Genomic DNA, 19478 nt, shown 5'->3' with positions numbered 1-19478 from the left:
CGAAATAAGCATCACTCGAAAAACTACAAAGAACGAAACTCTTCTAGCTTGAAGGGGAAACCAGATAGCGCTATGGCTGGCTCGCTAGATGGCGCTGCCACAGGTCAAACGGATATCAACTGGTTTTTTTTTTTAGATATGAACCCCCATTCATTACATATTCGTGCAGCACGTAAAGAAATATGAATGTTTTAGTTGGATCACATTTCTCGCTTTGTGATAGATGGCGCTATAATAGTCGCAAACGTATAAGTACGTGGTATCTCGTAACATTCCGCCGGTGCGGACGGTATTTGCTTCGTGATACACTACCGGTGTTAAAATGGACCGTTTACCAATTGCGGAGAAGGTCGATATCGTGTTTACGTATGGCTATTGTGATCAAAATGCCAAACGGGCGTGTGCTGCGTATTCTGCTCGGTATCCTGGACGACATCATCCAAGTGTCCGGACCGTTCGCCGGATAGTTACGTTATTTAAGGAAACAGGAAGTGTTCAGCCACATGTGAAACGTCAACCACGACCTGCAACAAATCATGATGCCCAAGTAGGTGTTTTAGCCACTGTCGCGGCTAATCCGCACATCAGTAGCAGACAAACTGCGCGAGAATCTGGAATCTCAAGAATGTCGGTGTTGAGCATGCTAGATCAACATCGACTGCACCCGTACCATATTTCTATGCACCAGGAATTGCATGGCGACGACTTTGAACGTCGTGTACAGTTCTGCCGCCACTGGGCACAAGAGAAATTACGGGACGATGACATTTTTGCACGTGTTCTATTTAGCTACGAAGCGTCATTCACCAACAGCGGTAACGTAAACCGGCATAATACGCACTATTGGGCAACGGAAAATCCACGATGGCTGCGACAAGTGGAACATCAGCGACCTTGGCGGGTTAATGTATGGTGCGGCATTATGGGAGGAAGGATAATTGGCCCCTATTTTATCGATGTCAGTCTAAATGGTGGAATGTATGCCGATTTCCTACATAATGTTCTACCGAAGTTACTACAAGATATTTCACTGCATGACAGAATGGCGATGTACTTCCAACATGATGGATGTCCGCCACGTAGCTCGCCTGCGGTTGAAGCGGTATTGAGTAGCATATTTCATGGCAGGTGGATTGGTCGACTAAGCACCGTACCATGGCCCGCACGTTCACCGGATCTGATGTCCCCGGATTTCTTTCTGTGAGGAAAGTTGAAGGACATTTGCTATCGTGATCCAGCGACAACGCCTGACAACATGCGTCAGCGCATTGTCAATGCATGTGCGAACATTGCGGAAGGCGAACTACTCGCTGTTGAGAGGAATATCGTTACACGTATTGCCAAATGCATTGAGGTCGACTGACATCACATTGAGCATTTATTGCATTAATGTCGTATTTACAGGTAATCACGCTGTAACAGCAAGCGTTCTCAGAAATGATAAGTTCACAAAGGTACGTGTATCACATTGGAACAACCGAAATAAATTTTCGAACGTACCTACGTTCTGTATTTTAATTTAAAAACCTACCTGTTACCAACTGTTCGTCCAAAATTGTGAGCCATATGTTTGTGACTATTACAGCGCCAGCTATCACAAAGCGAAAAAAGAGGTCCAACCAAAACATTCGTATTTCTTTACGTACTACACGAATATGTAATAATGAATCGGGGTTCCTATTTAAGAAAACGCAGTTGTTATCCGTTTGACCTATGGCAGCGCCATCTAGCCGGCCAACCATAGCGCCATCTGGTTTTCCCCTTCAATCTAGACAAGTTTCGTCCTCCGTAGTTTTTTCGTCTGACGCTTATTTCGTGAGATATTTGACCCGGTCACGATCAATGGACCATCCTGTACATATTATGGCTTTTGAACACTTAAGGTAAATACATTGTTCCCCGTCAAATTTTCATTTGCTAACTATATGCATTTCAGTAATTAGTGCCTTCAGTAGTTGGAATCTTATTTAGCTGGCAGTATTGGCGCTCGCTGTATTACTGAAAGTCAGACTGCGTTGCGCTAAAAATATTGCGTGTTAGTTTAGTGATGATCAGAATAAGTAAAGAGAAGACTACGTTCAGTTTTACTCAGCTGTTTCAGTATCAAATAACGTAGAAACTTCCTGGCAGATTAAAACTGTGTGTCCGATCGAGACTCGAACTCGGGACCTTTGCCTTTCGCGGGCAAGTGCTCTACCAACTGAGCTACCGAAGCACGACTCACGCCCGATACTCACAGCTTTACTTCTGCCAGTACCTCGTCTCCTACCTTCCAAACTTTACAGAAGCTCTCCTGCGAACCTTGCACAACTAGCACTCCTGAAGTTTGGAAGGTAGGAGACGAGGTACTGGCAGAAGTAAAGCTGTGAGTACCGGGCGTGAGTCGTGCTTCGGTAGCTCAGTTCGTAGAGCACTTGCCCGCGAAAGGCAAAGGTCCCGAGTTCGAGTCTCGGTCGGGCACACAGTTTTAATCTGCCAGGAAGTTTCATATCAGCGCACACCCCGCTGCAGAGTGAAAATCTCATTCCGTAAATAACGTAGAAGTTTACCAGCCTAGTCATTCTTTACATTCAAAGGGAAAATTTCAGTTCGAACATAGAACTGAACGCAGCTGACGTTGAAAAATGGGTTTTCATAGCCAGAGACTTGGGGTAACATTATGGTGTATTTTAATCACGAATGAAACTATCCTACTTTGAGAAAAAATGTGTTCCATTGCTTACTGAATGAGTCCTAGCAGCAGAAGTATGATGAGCGTCAGCCGCAGGTGGGGTGGGGGGTGGGGGGGGGGGGGGACGCAACGAGAATAGCACTTTTAGGCACCATGCTCTTGGTTGCGTTATTTGTTGCCTTAGACTCAACCGCTGCCTCCTCCTTTACCAACTGCTATAGTGTGTCCCCAGAAAATCAGAAAGAATGACAACCCTGTATGGCAAACATCAATCATCAGTTTTGAGGTGGTAGCGAGAGCGTCGGTTATTAGGAGAGGGCCGACTCGGTTTGGCGGCGAGCGCGAGCGCGCACAGCGGGTGGGGTTTAATTTCGGAGCTGACTTGACTGACGCACCGGATGGCGCGCCGCCGCCCGCCCACGACGGCCGCGATACTTCGCACACCCTGCACCGCGGCCGCAACCTCGCGTCGGGGCACCCGGCCTCCACCACCACCCCATCTTACCCTCATTTCCTCGTCTCTTTCTTTCGATGAATTAATTTAATCACGTACGCCGCGCCAGTGAAGGAACTCCTTTCAGTTACTAATACCATCAAAATTCTTACTTTGACGATAAGCCTCCCGATCAGGATTCTCAAAGAAAATCGGCCAACGAAATAGTAATCCCCACTGGAGTACAAGTCACATCACGTTGAAACAACAATATTAACCCACTAAATTAACAACACCAAGCAGTAATTACAGTCTAAGTATCGCCCGATGAAATTCGCGAAGTCACCAACGATGTGATATTCTCACACGAAAATTTACCAGGATTAATTGGTTAATTATTAATAATTATTTACTACTACTACTACTACTACTACTACTACTACTACTACAACATTCATCCCCTACACAGTGACACCAGTAGAATTAATTGTTGAAGAGAATACAGTTGGTTACTTTTCATGCTATTATCATTAAAATATTGTTACAGGTCCTATTACATGCTTATTTTCGATTTCTGATAGACATTTTACTATCTGAAGATTTTAACAGCAGTTACCACTGGTTGCCACGTGAAAAGCTCTACACTAGTTGTTTTCAAACGGGAGAAATTCGCTGCTTTTTTTCTCAATTTACTGTCTTTCGAGAGATGACCTTCAGCCAGCTCAACAAAGGAATGTCAACTATGAAGATATGAACAGAGTCTCCGAGCGGAGAAAAACTCCGACCCAGCCGTGGATGAATCAGGGCCGCTTCGATTCGCATTCCGCCCTGCTGACCGCGCAGCTACAGAGGCGGACATAACTAGGTTCTTGGGAAGTCATATTTTCGAGATGGCTTGGCTTATGGTTTAGTCTACTGATTTATTTAAAAATTTCACTTCACTATTTCGTTGGACTAAAATATTAGACCATAATTTTCAAAATCAGGCACTTTACATTCAAAGTTTGATAAAGGAGCCCTTTAGACTTCTCTGCCTTAAGACATTCCCTATACGAATCCATGTCACTTCCCTGTATCTTAATATTCTCTATTCACCTTCCCTTCAGTCATCGTTTACAGTTTCTTGAAATGAAGCAAACCACGTCTTCTGCCCACCTAGCATCCATTCGTTTTTCTGTGTATGTCGCCTACTATCCCATTTCCACTGCTGAAAGATTACGTTTTTCATTACATTCCTTTTTTAATTTATTTTCCTGTATCACTTCGTGACGGCCATCATGCGTCCTTCCGCAGGTCTCTGAGCAACCTTTATCATTTGAATGTCTTTCGCATAAGCAGTCTATGTCTCCCTACGCTACTTCTGAACTGTAACACACTGAACTTACGGCATCAAATGACCCACACACGTAGTTTTGAAAGTCGTATTTAGAATGAAAGAACTCCAGGCCACTTTTTACTCTTCCCTTTATTTCTATCCAATTCTTAGCATTCAGCACTTGACATGTTCCATAAATTTTACTTGCAACAATTTTACCAATTCAGAAAACACACACGCAAATGCTTTCGTTCGCAGAGCGTTTTATTGGCCTCGGACAATAAACTACTGAAAGAGAGACTTAGAACAGAAGCGCCAACAGCTAAATCCTCGAAGATGTAATTATGTGCTCAAAAACGCATGATGAAATGCTTAAGTTCAGCTCTGAGAAGGGAACATTTTTTAACTCGAGTTACGTGGAAAGTACACACCTAGGTAGTTCATTCTTCCAGAAATCATCAATACCTAGTTGATTGAAAAAATTCATCATGATAATTTCAAATAAGATAACCGAAAATCAAGAACTTTAATGAAGATTTCATTGGCGCTGTTTGGTTTAATACGGTAATTCCAGCTTCATAATGATCTGTCGGCCTACCCACTTGTGCCTACCTTATAAACGTGTGTAATTTTCCAGTTTAGATGGTGGTCATGGTCCAGCAAAGAGTCAAAAGTTGATTGTTTCACCGTCAAACAGCATCACTGCGCGTGACAACATTTTTATCAGCCAGTGAGTGTCTCGGTACGTCTGAAAATTGAGCGCCTGTCTCTGATGACAAGTTAGAGTAATGTTTTTTGGAAAAAACCACAAAATTAAATCACGGGAGCATTACCGCTTTTGCTAACGTGGAAAATACAACAGACGACTCACAAGGTTAGGTTCATCTTCATTGTCACAGTAAAAAGTAATCCACGCCAAGTTGCCAGGAAAATAAATTGCTGCACTGATCGGAATTACCTAAATTCGTAATAGGAATAAAGACTTTCTCGATTTTCGGCACTGTGACGCAGGCAGTGGCGTATTCGCCTCCTTTAGAAACGTATTTTCCCATGTACGTCATGCAGCAGACTTAATTGGCACACCGTGCGGCATAGTTACGGAGGTCATCAAGCAACTATTGTTTACAGCACAATGTTCAACGTGCGGTACCTAACGACAGACCTCTTTGTTAGAACATTTTTACACGCACCTCCTGATGCTAGTGGACTGTACCTTCATCATTTTAAGTATGATGATGCCAACACGAACGCAATTAGACTCCAATTTCTCTCTCTTCATAGCAGTAAAAAGCTCATAGCTACAGGATGCCTTAAACTTGGGAAAGTAGCAGTATCTGGAGTCAACAACTACCCAGAGAATCCTGCCCAAAAAATACATCGTCATAACTAGTTTGTGGCAAGAAGCCAGACTGTCGACCACTTTACATGTCGCTATCCTCTGGAAGGAACTCTTAGCACTTTACTGACAGCCTAATGTCCTCAGCAACGATCTGTAACTACAAAGATGTAATGCTTCCCAATTAGTAATTTCTTTCTTACATTTAATATAGATTGTAGAATTCAGGAAAGAGCCATTACATTCTTTTAATTTTAGCAATTGCGAAGAATACGGCAAAAAGATAAATGGGATACGAATGAAACCCTGACGCGTGCTAGCAGGGAAATTCCGATTACGAATTGCACTTAGGTTCAGATTTACGTGTCAGAGAAAGCCCAAGTCTGGGATAGGAGGTCCACCAATCGACACATCAGATGATTAAGAACGCCACGGAATGACTGGCGCAAACGTTCACGAAGTCTGACAGCGGAACAACAATGACGCAGGCACTGTTCTATTATATGGTGTTAATTGTCACATCATCCGCTTAGAAACACGGGCATGGATTAAGATTTCAGTGCCGTCACTTACCTTTTCTCCAAGCCCCAATTTAATTTAAAACGCAGAACGAATTTTTACTCTGCATTGGTGTGTGCTCTGATTTGAAGAGTGCTACGCACCTAATGTAGGAGATTAGGTACTACCTGGAGTAGCGCTGTGAGGGCGGCACGTGGGTCGTGCTTACATTGTACTCGCCCGCGAAAGACAAAGGTCCCAAGTTCGAGTCCCAGTCAGACAGTTTTGATCTGAAAGGATATTTCAAAACGCTTTCAAAGAGGGATAAACATTCTTTACAGTTTCCTAACTCTCCAAAACGTGTCCCCTCCCTTTTGTCATAGGCTGTGATTGCATGCAAAATATCTCTGGTACACCTAGATGAAAAATCGATCTTCACTGGGCGAACAGCTGCTTCGTATTTTGCGTCTTCGCACCGTCTGTAACTCTTCGTATATCTGAAAGGATAAGATATTTCTCAAGCTGTAGCGGAATTTTTATTAATAACCTTTCCAGAAACTATTTTAAATCCAATGGTTTTCTTCTCTCTTGCTAAGGTTGCATTTGTACTACGGCAGCGACGCACTTAATTACCAATATTTCGGTGCTTCACTCACTGATTTCGTACTTCCCGTGCAGAAGACAGTCTCTTCGAGTCCCAGTGTCGTAAATGTTCTGTTCTATAGCAACGTCAATTCAAAGCAACACTGGCTGCCCCACAGCTCCTGCTCTGTAAGGCTCACTAGATCCATGGGACTTATTCTCACCTGCATTAGTATGCCCCACCATCCTGTCCATTTTCGTCTAGGTTTTCCATATATTCCTTTTCTCCTCTAAACTGTGGATAATCACATTTATTATCCGTACCCTTAATTTTCAACATCCTTTTACAGCGCATGTCAAACGTTTCTATTTTTTTTTCCGAACCAGCTACAGCTCACTTCTATACAATGCTCCGCTCCAAATGCAAGTCCCTAGAAATTTCTCCTTCTGCTCAAAGCCTACATTTAATACTATTAGACGTATCTCAGAGAGATGCCTTTTTCGAGTTCTAGTCTGCATCTTACCCTTGCTTCGTTCGTTCTGCATTAGTTTGCTTCCAATGTAACACTTCTTTGTGGTCAATTCTGAAGTTTAGTTCACTGCGAGTCGTTCTTCTGCCTACACCTCATTGTTTACTTCTTCCTTCGTTTTACTCTAAAGCCATAGTCTGCGCTTATTAGGTTGTCGTCGTCGTCGTCGTCGTCGTCGTCTTCTTCTTCAGTCCTGAGACTGGTTTGATGCAGCTCTCCATGCTACTCTATCCTGTGCAAGCTCCATCTCCCAGTACCTACTGCAACCTACATCCTTCTGAATCTGCTTAGTGTATTCATCTCTTGGTCTCCCTCTACGATTCTTACCCTCCACGCTGCCCTCCAATGCTAAATTGGTGATCCCTTGATGCCTCAGGACATGTCCTACCAACCGATCCCTTCTTCTAGTCAAGTTGTGCCACAAACTTCTCTTCTCCCCAATCCTATTCAGCACCTCATTAGTTACGTGATCTACCCACCTAATCTTCAACATTCTTCTGTAGCACCACATTTCGAAAGCTTCTATTCTCTTCTTGCCCAAACTATTTATTTTCCATGTTTCACTTCCATACATGGCTACACTCCATACAAATACTTTCAGAAACGACTTCCTGACAAACCTATACTCGACGTTAACAAATTTCTTCAGAAACGCTTTCCTTGCCATTATTAAGTAGTGGATTACATTTAACAGATCCTACAATTCTTCTTCACTTTCACTGAAGGTATCAGCGAATCTGAACACATTCGTAGCCTTTCATCCTGAATTTTAATACTACTAATGAGCCTTTGTCTTCATTGTTTCTTTGAAGGATGGGTTGAACAATAGAGACTGCATCCATGTATTACACACTAATCCGAGCACTTCTTTCTTCGTCTTCCAGATATAGTTCCCTGTTTAGTCTTGGGTTTATTGTTTATTACACATATTTATACAGGATTAGCACAAACGAACTTTACACTTTCAAAAATTCGTACCAACGGAACTGTACGACTTATTCGCTTCGAATCTTTATCTTTTAACAGACTATCTCTAATAGTTTTTTACAATATGCACCCAATTGTTTCGTTGCAGGATGCCGCCGCCACAAAGCGCTAGTGTAGAAAATGCAACTACGTCCCAACAGAAGAGCTGATGTGTTCTTTATTTTGGAAAAATGTGTCGGTAACTGCTGGTGAAAGAGCATTTCGCTCACACTTTCACCAGGAGCCACCCGGCAGTCTCCATTTTGCTCAGACCAGGACTTACGCCCTCCCAACTACGAGTATATCTAACAGGCAAAAATGGAGACTGCTGCATAGCTTCTGGTGAAATTGTGCGCAATGCTCGTTCAACAGCAGTTAAAGACTCATTTTTGCTACATGAAGGGCACATGAGCTATTCTATTGTGGTGTAGTTGCATTTTCTATCCTAGCGCTTTCTGGCAGTGGCAGCCTGCAACGGAAGAATTGCAAGTATACTTTAAAAACTTTTAGAGATTATCTATTGACAGGTTAAGATTTGAAGGGAGTAAGTTGAACCGTTTCGTTTGCACGACATTTTGGAAGTATGAAGTTCTTTTGAGCTCACCCTGTGAAACTAAACACAAAGTATGTCCACCGCTAAAGCTCTTCCCTACCCACCGCAACTTCCGATGAGTGTGTCAGAGTGGTGAAGCGAACTGGGCGTAGTTATTTCAAATAACTTATTCTCTTCTCGATTATTGCTGATTTAGGAAATCTGCGGAAATCTGAGATCGGTAAACGCGGACTGGCATCCGAACTACTCTCCGGTCGAATAAGAATTCATCTTCGTCACTAAGGCACTTAATGCTTACTATCACTTCTCACTGAAAGGAACTGCATAACCTCTGTCAAACACTTCGATGTTATTCGCAGTCAGAAGCCGCGAATCTGTGACCTCAGTGAGTAATTACAAAGTAATATTGAAAACTTCAAGAGCGCTCTGCCAATAATCATGAGAGCGATCTACGAACTTAAATTCATGCTCTGAACAGCAACGCAATCGGCGTAGGCAAATGTAAAGTGCGGAAGCGTTAGCTACAGTTAGTCTGAAGTTCGTGGAACCATTGGGGGTATGAAATGTTGAATTTTCGGTACACTTTTTGTAAACAACAAATGATGTGTGTTTAATGCAGAACGCTTATTTTGTTCGCGCGTAAGCCAATGACTTACAGAGGCGTTGATAGATTACACAAGCCAAGTGAAGAGAGACATGCTGACAATATCGTGTAAGATTGGTTTCGATACCCTCCTTAATCGCATATTTGGTGTGTGAATATTATAGACACCTGATACAGCACTGCAGAGACAGGCAATTTTGTCGTTGGCTAAATAGCTCGTGGCACTCGTCCCTTACTTTTGATGACAGCGCAGTATCAATTTGCAAATTTGCTTGCAGGGTAAGAGCCGTTTCATTCAGTAACACGAAATTAGTACGAAATCCATAAATCTTTCTGTTTTCTATCGCGGGCATTTATAGTCACATTGAATTCCTCAGTACTTTGTTGAGGTATGGAACCTTATCTGGCATCTCGGCAATAGTATAGTAGCCAGCCCTGAAGTACTGCCGGCCGGTGTGGCCGTGCCGTTATAGGCGCTTCAGTCTGGAACCGCGTGACCGCTACGGTCGCAGACTCGAATCCTGCCTCGAGCATGGATGTGTGTGATGTCCTTAGGTTGGTTAGGTTTAAGCAGTTCTAAGTTCTAGGGGACTCATGACCACAGATGTTAAGTCCCATAGTGCTCAGAGCCATTTGAACCCTGAAGTACACCTGCGGGGAGCTACGAAGCTGTCCCCCAGGCTCACTTCCGCCCCGCGGATGCCCAACGCCTGGGAACTGTTGTGCTACTACCCGAGTTTACTGTCAGCCTTGCAGTGTCGTGTTTAGTTGGTAGTATACGCATAAATGTGTAAAACATAACGCATACTGACAGGAATACTTAATTCACAGTAATAACTATACTCTTGCTAATATGCATTTTTTGTCACTATAAACGTCACATTTTAACTCAAAATCTGTCGGCGGAGGCGTTATATTTTCTGGTTCTCGATTAAGAAAGCGTGTGTTGCCTGCGCGCACATTTAACACGAATTTTACCGTTGGCCTTTTTTTATTACAGCAACAGATATAACGGTGAAAAATCTTTTCTTGTTAAATGCGCGTACAACAAATCCTGATGAGCAAGGGACACTACTAACCGTCCACTGCCCCGTCACCATGTTTTGAGTACAGCTTATTGCGACAAAAAAAGTCTTTACAGCCGTTACAATCACAGTATTAGAACTAACGAATTATTTCTTCAGTAGCTATCGGTACCCACACATGAATGTGGCCGTCGTTATTCCCAAAGTATCAGCATGCTCTTTCAATGCTGACAGAGTAATTGCACTAACGATAACGCATGTAGAATGGCTTGTACTGTTCTGTTGTAGGCTACAGTAGAGGCTTAGGGGGTGCTTCACTTGAAAACCGAATGTTATCTAAAATCGGTGTTTGGAAACTCTTACTCATTGTGTGGCAACGACAGGTAAAAGTTGGTTAATTTTTAATTCTTAACAAACCGTAATCCGTCAAAACCGTTCTTATTATCCACTATCAAACTTTAAAGCACGATACAAACCTATCTATATTGAAACAAATACTATGATTCACAAACGAATTTCATCTGAATTGTGTGTCCAAACGCTTTGCCCTGCTGTTAACAAGCTTTACACGGAGGTAACAAAATTTATGCGATAGAGATTTGCCGTAATATCGTGTACACACCGTATAAAAGAACAGTGCATTAGCGGAGCTGTCATTTGTACGAGGGTGACTCATGTAAAGACTTTTCCGACGTGATTATACCCGCACGACGGGAATTAACAGACCTTGAACGCGGAAAGGTAGTTGAAGCTAAAAGCATGGGACATTCCAGTTTAAAATCGTTAAGGAATTCAATATTCCGGAATCCAGTGTCGAGAGTGTGACAGGAATACCAAATTTCAGGTATTACCCGTCACCACGCACAACGCAGTGGCCAACGGTCTTTACATAACAGAGCATCTGCGTTTGCGTAGAGTTGTCAGTGTTAACAGACAACGAACACTGCGTCAAATAACCAAATAAATGAGGGACGGACGACGAACGTACCCGTTAGGACAATGACACGAAATTTGGCATTATTGGGCTGTAGCAGCAGACGACCGACGAGAGAGACTGCTAACTGCACGATATCGCCTGTAGCGCCTCTTCTGGGCTCGTGACCACATCGGTTGGACCCTACACCACTTGAAAACCGTTGCACAGTCAGACGAGTCCCGATTTCAGCTGGTAAGATCTGATAAGGTTCAAGTGTGGCGCAAACTCCACGAAGCCATAGACCCTAGGAGTTCAATAGGTACACCTTCCATCTATACTGTAACTAGATAACAACGAAATCCAAGCCACTCGTGTAGCCTTAACTTCCTCAGCTTCTTCCACTGTAGCAACTACCTTGACCACAGAAGAATCGGTCTGACTTGTTGGCTAGTGGTGAAGACTCTGTAGCTTATATACTCCAGTTGTAAGACGTTAGTCCCTTAATAAGTACCTATATTCACAAATTGCTACAATATTTCGCAGCACTTATTTCCTATCGTTGTCTACGTTTTATCGGCACGATGAATAACAGTCATCGGTGCTCACTTAAACTACCTTTACTGTTTCATTAACGACGGTGTTTACGTAATAAGACATCAATGATGTTGAAACGATGTTGAAACGATGTTTTACACTGCCAAACATTTGGAAGCAGGGATGAGCGAATTCGTGATACGGGGTTTTTTAAGGAACAACCTGAACTCACTACATGTCATCTTCAAGAGAGGGTACGTTAAGTGTTAAGACGTTAAGACGAAGACAGTGAGTAGGTCCACCGACCTAGCAGGGCTTGTTTGCTAATACAGAATAATCCTGCAGTTGTCGGGGCCCAGGTGAACGAAATACAGTCTGGGCACTTCTAATTGTCCTCCAGACACATTCATTTTCAAAGGAGGCTTTGGGAATTTTAGTTTGCTGCAGTATTGGGCGCCAAATCTTCCAAGCTATATTTGTTTCGATTGACCGACTCAATGAAAAACAGCATGAAACGAAAACCATAACACGATGCCTTTCACGGTGAGAGATGCATATGAAAGAATCGTGGATGCACTGACGTGTCAGCGAACCATGAATAGATTAAGTAAATGAGCGAAACAAACGAAAAACAACAATCCACGCCTGAAATGACTAATGTGAACGTTTACTTAGATTGAAGTAACAACGCTAAATTTAGCAGCTTAAGATGTTAGTAGCCATAACGAAAGACATTACTATGTCTTGACTTTGAACGCAGCGCCTATGCTTTCTGAAAATTGACGAAACGCAAAGCGAATTCAGAGTTAATTTGACATTATAAAATTTCATTAGCACAAATAACGAATTTCATATGGGTGGTCGGCCCTCCGCCGCACCTTGTCATTAGCGACCGAGCACACACTCCGATTACTTAAGGATGAGAGAGAAAATCGATTGCATCTTTTCAAGGAACTCCCCTGTAATTTGTGCTGATTTATGGAAATCACGAAACACCAAAGCTTTATAGTGGACTTTGATTTGAACTGCCGTCCCGCCGAGTACGTGTCCCGTGCCTTCCCACCGCGAAACCTTGCTCAGTAATCCACATTAGTAACATGCGTTCCTTGGCAATTGTTTTAACTTGCTTCAGGTAGCTCCCGATCAAATCTGACGAACTATTGCCTGAGACCTGACGCCCAGAAGGGTGAGCACTCTGCAGACAGAGACGCATTCGCAAAGCTTGCGTGACTGCGGAGCTTCGATCGCAGTTGCCCGTGTACGCCATCTTGCACTCATTGACAGACCACAGACCAAGGACGCAATGTTTCTGAAACACGTCTCTCGCTGGCAGAAGTTCAGAACACCAGTGCCGTTATCCAATATTTCCATGCCACCATACATCACTAGCATCATTACATTTTAGGCCACCGGCTCCAACTAGCAATCAACAATTAGTATTTATACATTATGTAACACGTGCTTATTGGCTTTAGCGTTTATTGGCCCTATACGTATTGCCGGGTGGAAGCTCTGTCGCATGCTTGACAGAATGTGAAGCAATCCTCCGATGCCTTGTACGCCTGGATTTCCTGTATTTTAAGTGTTCACTCCACTATTTGTACCCAATGGATCTCCCTGAGATGATGAGTATATAGCATACACACGAACAGAAGGAGATGAGTGTACCGCAGATTAAGCAAGGTGACGAAATCCTGTGAGGTCCAATGGTGAAGTACACTTTCGAGAAATACGTAATTGCCTCCGGGTACGGTGGAGATCCTGAAAATCTGAACTCTGAAGAGGAATTTTCACTTCTGAAATGGTTACAGTTTCAATAGATGCGTAAGCACAGACAGTTGGCGGCACCGTAATAGTGCATCACGTATCTTCCACCGACAACTGAATACGGACATACTTATAAAACCGAACAAACTATACAGTTTCGAAAGTGTGCTGCAAGAGGGGGGAGGGGGAGCGGGGAGGGGGGAGCGGAGAGGGGAGGGGGAGCGGGGGAGGGGAGGGGGAGCGGGGGAGGAGAGAGAGAGAGAGAGAGAGAGAGAGAGAGAGAGAGAGAGAGAGGGGGGGCATACTTTACGCGGCTGTATGTTCCGTATATTCTGTCAGCAGGCTCAACTAGCTCGAACCCTAGATATTGTTCAAGGAACACACGTGTGGGAAATGACGTTGCAAGTACAACACGCATCGCCGCTAAGTCCCTAGTGACTGTGTGGGTGCGGAACTGCTAGGTGGCGATGGGCGCCCACAGTTCAACGGTTCTGCTGTCAGCTGCCCACACCGCAGTGGGAGCGTGCTTACGTGGAAGAATTTGTACAGCCCTTGACGCAGCCGGGCGCAAGCCAAGGTTACTTCAGGGTAGTTCCTGGGACGTCGTCGTGAAACCACCTGCTTTTCGAGGAACGCATAGGCGCTGCTGCCGTCGAGAGATGGTATTCCCTAGAACACTGTACGGCTTCCATGTCATCCACCGCCTGGCACGCTCTGCTCACCGCTCCGCTCTATTACAACCGTGAACCTTTCGTACTGAAATACATGAATGCGGTGATCCTTTTTAAGTTCTACTCTTCGTTAATCTTGGGGTGTTAGAGCGTACACCACTGCATGGTAGTCGATTTGAAAGTTACAGAATGTTGTTTCGCCGTTATACGTCAATTCACAGCTAATGTACGAGTCCAGCGCACAAAATGTATCCGATTAACGAATGCAAGAATTATAAATTTACTGTACAATCATAGATGAAGACACGTTTATACCGGCATTCTTTAACCAACTACAGTGGCATCAGTATGTTATAATTCTAACTAAGCATTCGATTTCTCCACATCGTGACCCTTAATCGGTCACGAGCTATATAGAGCCAAATATCAGATGTAGGCAACTTTACCATTCCCAAGACTCACGTCGTCATATGACAATTGTACGTGGAACATTAGAAAGGCGTTGTTAAGATTCCGCGTTTCACCCACTGAACTGCAGAATATTTTTGTCAGATGGCATGTTATTAACAGCAACTGTCGCATATCCCGCGTTACAGACAGCGTACGTGCTGTCGCACTGACAACTGCACGCGCTCAAAGAACGAAACATTTACTTATTATCGGGTACTCAATAATTTGTTTCTTACCGAAGTTACAATTTATCTTGAAATGTCAAAGTGACGCAAAAATTTTAAAGCTGTACATCAGGCTGGGGGAGACGACAGTAGTCTCTATTTGTCAATTCACCTCATGAATCAACGTAAAGCTATGGTTAAAAATTTAATGTTCTATACGTACGTCCTTCGAAGATTCTAAACGCAACAAACAAAATGGCTAGGATCGATTCCCTTCTTCTGCACTCTGAAACAGACTTTTTATAAGCGTGAAAGTGCGTGATATTGCCTATTTTTCTTGCTGATGCTAAACAGGAGTGAAACATTTATTAGTGTGTTGAATTCCTTTGGTGTCTTGTGCCCAAAGGAATCGGCGCTGCGCAAGTGTTTTAAACATAATGATGTGTACGTTTTACAGATTTTTTAGTTTTGTGTTTAATCTTGTGTAAGCTATCACATTACGATAGGCGATCCAGTGTTCAGGTGTGCGGGTTTCAACAATACCTCGTTTTACAACAATCGACAGCAAACAGATATAATCGAATTTGATAATTATTAAATGAAGGTGAAGTCTAAGGAAATTCGAAACTTGAAGCTACACTTTCGAGTATTAATTTATAACAGACGATAAATGTGTTATCTTAAGGAATCTGTGTAATTTAAAATACGTCTAACATTAAGGGAAACAGCAATCTTATTCAGCTGACGTCGGGAAAGTAAAATTATCACGCATTAAGCTGGGCGATACAGTCCAAGTACCACGATATTTCGACATAACAACGAACTGTATATTGTATCATCTGATGGCGCCTTTGGCTGACGTCGAAATGAAGTACCACACTGACATACATCTGGTGTGACACCTGGAACCTTTTTCTTCATTATTGAGGACATTACTAACCTTTACGTCAAACAGCGTTATCCGCCGGAGCAATTTTGTCAGTATATTGCAACATGGTGGTTTCCTTGCCTATCGTTTGTTTTACAAAAGAAATCTTTCCTGTGATCCAATGGAAGGTTAATTTGTATGCAAGTCTACGATTGCAGCTGTGAAATAGTTAAAAGCCAAGCCGAAAGCACGCAGTTCGGCTACGGCAGAGTTCCCTGCAACACTGACCCCAATTCCAGCGACTCTAAAAGCGCATTTGGTTGAATTCTTGATTATGTGTTGTTAATTCTTTTTAATTCCACGAGCAACAGTGGTTTTCCGGTTGAGTGGATCTTGTCACCAAGCCAAACCCCTAACACTACTCCCATCTGCACCAAATTTCGTATGCGTGAACACTACGCTTCACAGAAAAAGTACCTTTAGGGTTAAATACGAATATTTGGAATAATATCTTACCTGTAACTTTGTCACGGATGAGTTTACAGCTCTCAACTTCACCGATAGACGAGAACAAGGAGCGGATTTCTTCTTGGGTCATTGTCTGTGGCAGATAATTGACAATCAAATTCGTCTTACTTTCTTCTTGTTGTCCACCCGTATTAGTTTGCGAAGAGGAATTGTGTGAATTTGAAGATGAAGACGTTGACGAATTTGTGTGCATAGTGCCGTTCTGTTGGGGCACTGCGTCCATGCCATTTTGCATCATTTTGCTTTCTATGAAATCTGCAACAAAGAAGAATTATATTAATATGTACAACGTTAGACCTAATGTTAGGGCCGCTTCCTGTTGATAATCAGTGAACTTAACTCTGGAAACATAAAACCACATGTACTAATCGAGTTCTGATTCTATACTCATAAAAAGAGCTAAAACCAAGCAGAATATATCACAGTATCCTGCGCCCTCTGGGCATACCAAGCAAATTATACAGAAGACTAAGGTACATGCAACATTCCATCTCGTTTTTTGGACTTCGATAAATCTTATGATTTAGTAATTTACTGAGATCACATCCTACGACTATCGGAGTTTAAAAATTTTCCTATGTTAATTTCGTTGGGAGGAAAAATTTGATATTTTGGTTAAGGAAAAGTCTCGCGGGTTAAAATAAGATCCAGATACAACTTCACTGTGATTCTACTCACGAATCTAAACACTATCAATATAAATTGCAGGCGGAAATACCAAAATACCACTTTGTTAACGGCTTTTGTTCCGCTGAATGTTCCACTACTGTTCAAGGAAGGAACCTCATTGTGGGAAGTGCATTCAGCACAAATTTGAGAATGTCTGACGCTCCTATCCAGCTATGGTGCTTTCGTTATCCGACGATTCCATGCCAGTTAAGTAAATTTTTTTGCACCAAGGCCACTACTGTCACAATGTCCCCGCTTTTCCCGACTTCAACGGAAGTAACAGTAAGACACGTATGTACACGTTGATGGTAAAAAAGTACAGATCACGACTTTTAATCACTGTAATAAAATTATGCAGCCACGCTTCCTGTTTTTGAGGTACTGGTGATTTCAAATTACGTGCTTAGCAATTTCTAACTAATTACACTTAACCGCCATCGCTTCAACATTCCGAACCACAACAAACCACGCACGCACGCACGCACGCACGCACGCACGCGCTCGCCCAGGCGTGCGCGCGCCCAAACCACACACACACACACACACACACACACACACACACACACACTTTGCAATAGTACAATGACTAACGATGTATGAAGTTAATCTCTGACAGTACATGACTCTCCCATTTTCTAGCTCGTTGAGCGCAATTTCGTAGAGTTGACTGTACGCAGGAGGCCACATACTTAATTTACTTCCATATCTGGCACACCATTGAAAATCAGCGAACTGTGAACATTAGATGGTAAATGTGTAAAACTTACATATATCTTTGCAATGCAATTAACGCGAGGAAAATTAACTTCTGCAACATCGGGTCCATGTATTTTGTCCGTGTTGCGTAGTGACACTACATAATCAGGCCGGTCTCCACACAAAAATCCGGCAAATTTACGAGCGATCTAACATTTACATGCATAATCGTTAGACTAATCATTACGTCGGCTGTACAAAATATTGTTATTGTATTTATGGAACTACCAAAAAATTTTAATGCTATCGTTGCCAACAGCTTCTGCCAGAGACGTTTCCACTGTTTTAACAACAGGTAAATTACAACAAACACGAATGTTTCTGTGGGCAAATAAATGTTCGGTAGTAAAGTAAATCTATGGTACATATACAGAAATAATCACCACAAACTACAACTACTATTTACGACGAAACTAACAATTACAAGCCCTATTATAATACCTACAAATTATGCTTTAGTCCAAGTTTTACTGTGAAAAACGTTGAGCTCCGCAATGCTCACAAACTAAAAGAAATTCATGTTGAACTTCGCGTAGAAGTGGCAACGTCAGACTGATTTTACTGAGAGAGAGGGTAGTAAGCGACTTGAGTGGTGGGGATGAACTGGGAGGGGTGCTACGAGTTTAATGCAGCTGCTTTGTCGCTTGCATCTGCTGCTTAGGAAGATACCGCTGTTCAAAATCTAACCGGTATCTAACACGCGGTGAACACTCGATACTCTAGTGTTTCTCAAAAACATTCAGAAAGAACGGACTTCGTATTGTATTTATGGAACTACCAAAAAATTTTAATGCTATCGTTGCCAACAGCTTCTGCCAGAGACGTTTCCACTGTTTTAACAACAGGTAAATTACAACAAACACGAATGTTTCTGTGGGCAAAATAAAGCGATTTATAAAGCGATTTATACGCCTCGCGTTTTGCATGTCTACATTTTAGATGGCTTCATGCTTGTAAATAGTTATCCCGACGCACGTGCTGTTTTCACGAACGTTCAGAAGAGGGCGCCGTCTGACAGGAAAGCCGGTACTCCGCTCAGCAATTCGCACCACCATTCAATATGTAAAGGTTTTACTGAACAGCACTAATATATGTGTTACGAGCATACCTAGGTGAGCTGAGAAGACGATGGGAAGTTTCACGTTGACTCGCACAACGCTATGCTGCAACTGAAGCCCGGGAGCGTTTGTGGCGGAGCTACACCCTGCGTACCCCCACCAACTCGGCAGCGCACCGCCGACTGCTTCCGAGTGAGATCGGTTAGGTGCGCCGACGCTCACATCCATTGAGATGCTCCAACCATGTGCGCTACAATGCAGCCCCTCTGCGCAGACGCCGACCCCACCATGGCACCCATCAACCCTCCCCCTCCAAATACTCTCCCTCATCCAATATTAAAACCCGAGAAGGCAGAAATTAAGCGCATCTGAATAGTCGCAGCGCTTGATACTGTAACACCAGTACCGCTAGAGAAAAACAAAATTTAAGGAGCCATCTCATTTCACTGTACTTAAATGTCAATTGTGTTTAAACTAAGTATACACTCCTTCGCTCTGGGACACTATCATTCGATCAAACAACGTAGGCATTTCTTTCAGTAATTTTCTCTCGTCCTCCCAACGGAAAAGTTTTCTTGGTTTGG

General features: G+C 43.0%; 1 protein-coding gene across 1 annotated transcript in view; it reads right to left on the bottom strand.

Moving 5' to 3' along the window:
- The window catches only part of LOC126470534 (ELAV-like protein 1), a 156340-nt gene extending 137320 nt beyond the window's left edge, over nt 1-19020 (bottom strand). The window contains exons 1-2 of the mRNA XM_050098460.1: nt 18945-19020; nt 16400-16666 (exon numbers count right to left, since the gene is read on the bottom strand). Of these exons, the coding sequence (XP_049954417.1) occupies nt 16400-16649 (250 nt within the window). The 5' untranslated portion in view covers nt 16650-16666; nt 18945-19020. The remainder of the gene's footprint in view (nt 1-16399; nt 16667-18944) is intronic.
- Nucleotides 19021-19478: the final 458 nt, after the last annotated feature.

Source organism: Schistocerca serialis, chromosome 3 (assembly GCF_023864345.2).
Source record: "Schistocerca serialis cubense isolate TAMUIC-IGC-003099 chromosome 3, iqSchSeri2.2, whole genome shotgun sequence".
Taxonomy (NCBI): Eukaryota; Metazoa; Arthropoda; class Insecta; order Orthoptera; family Acrididae; genus Schistocerca; species Schistocerca serialis.
The sequence above is the reverse complement of the archived record's forward strand: the minus strand, read 5'-3'. Positions and strand labels throughout refer to the sequence as shown.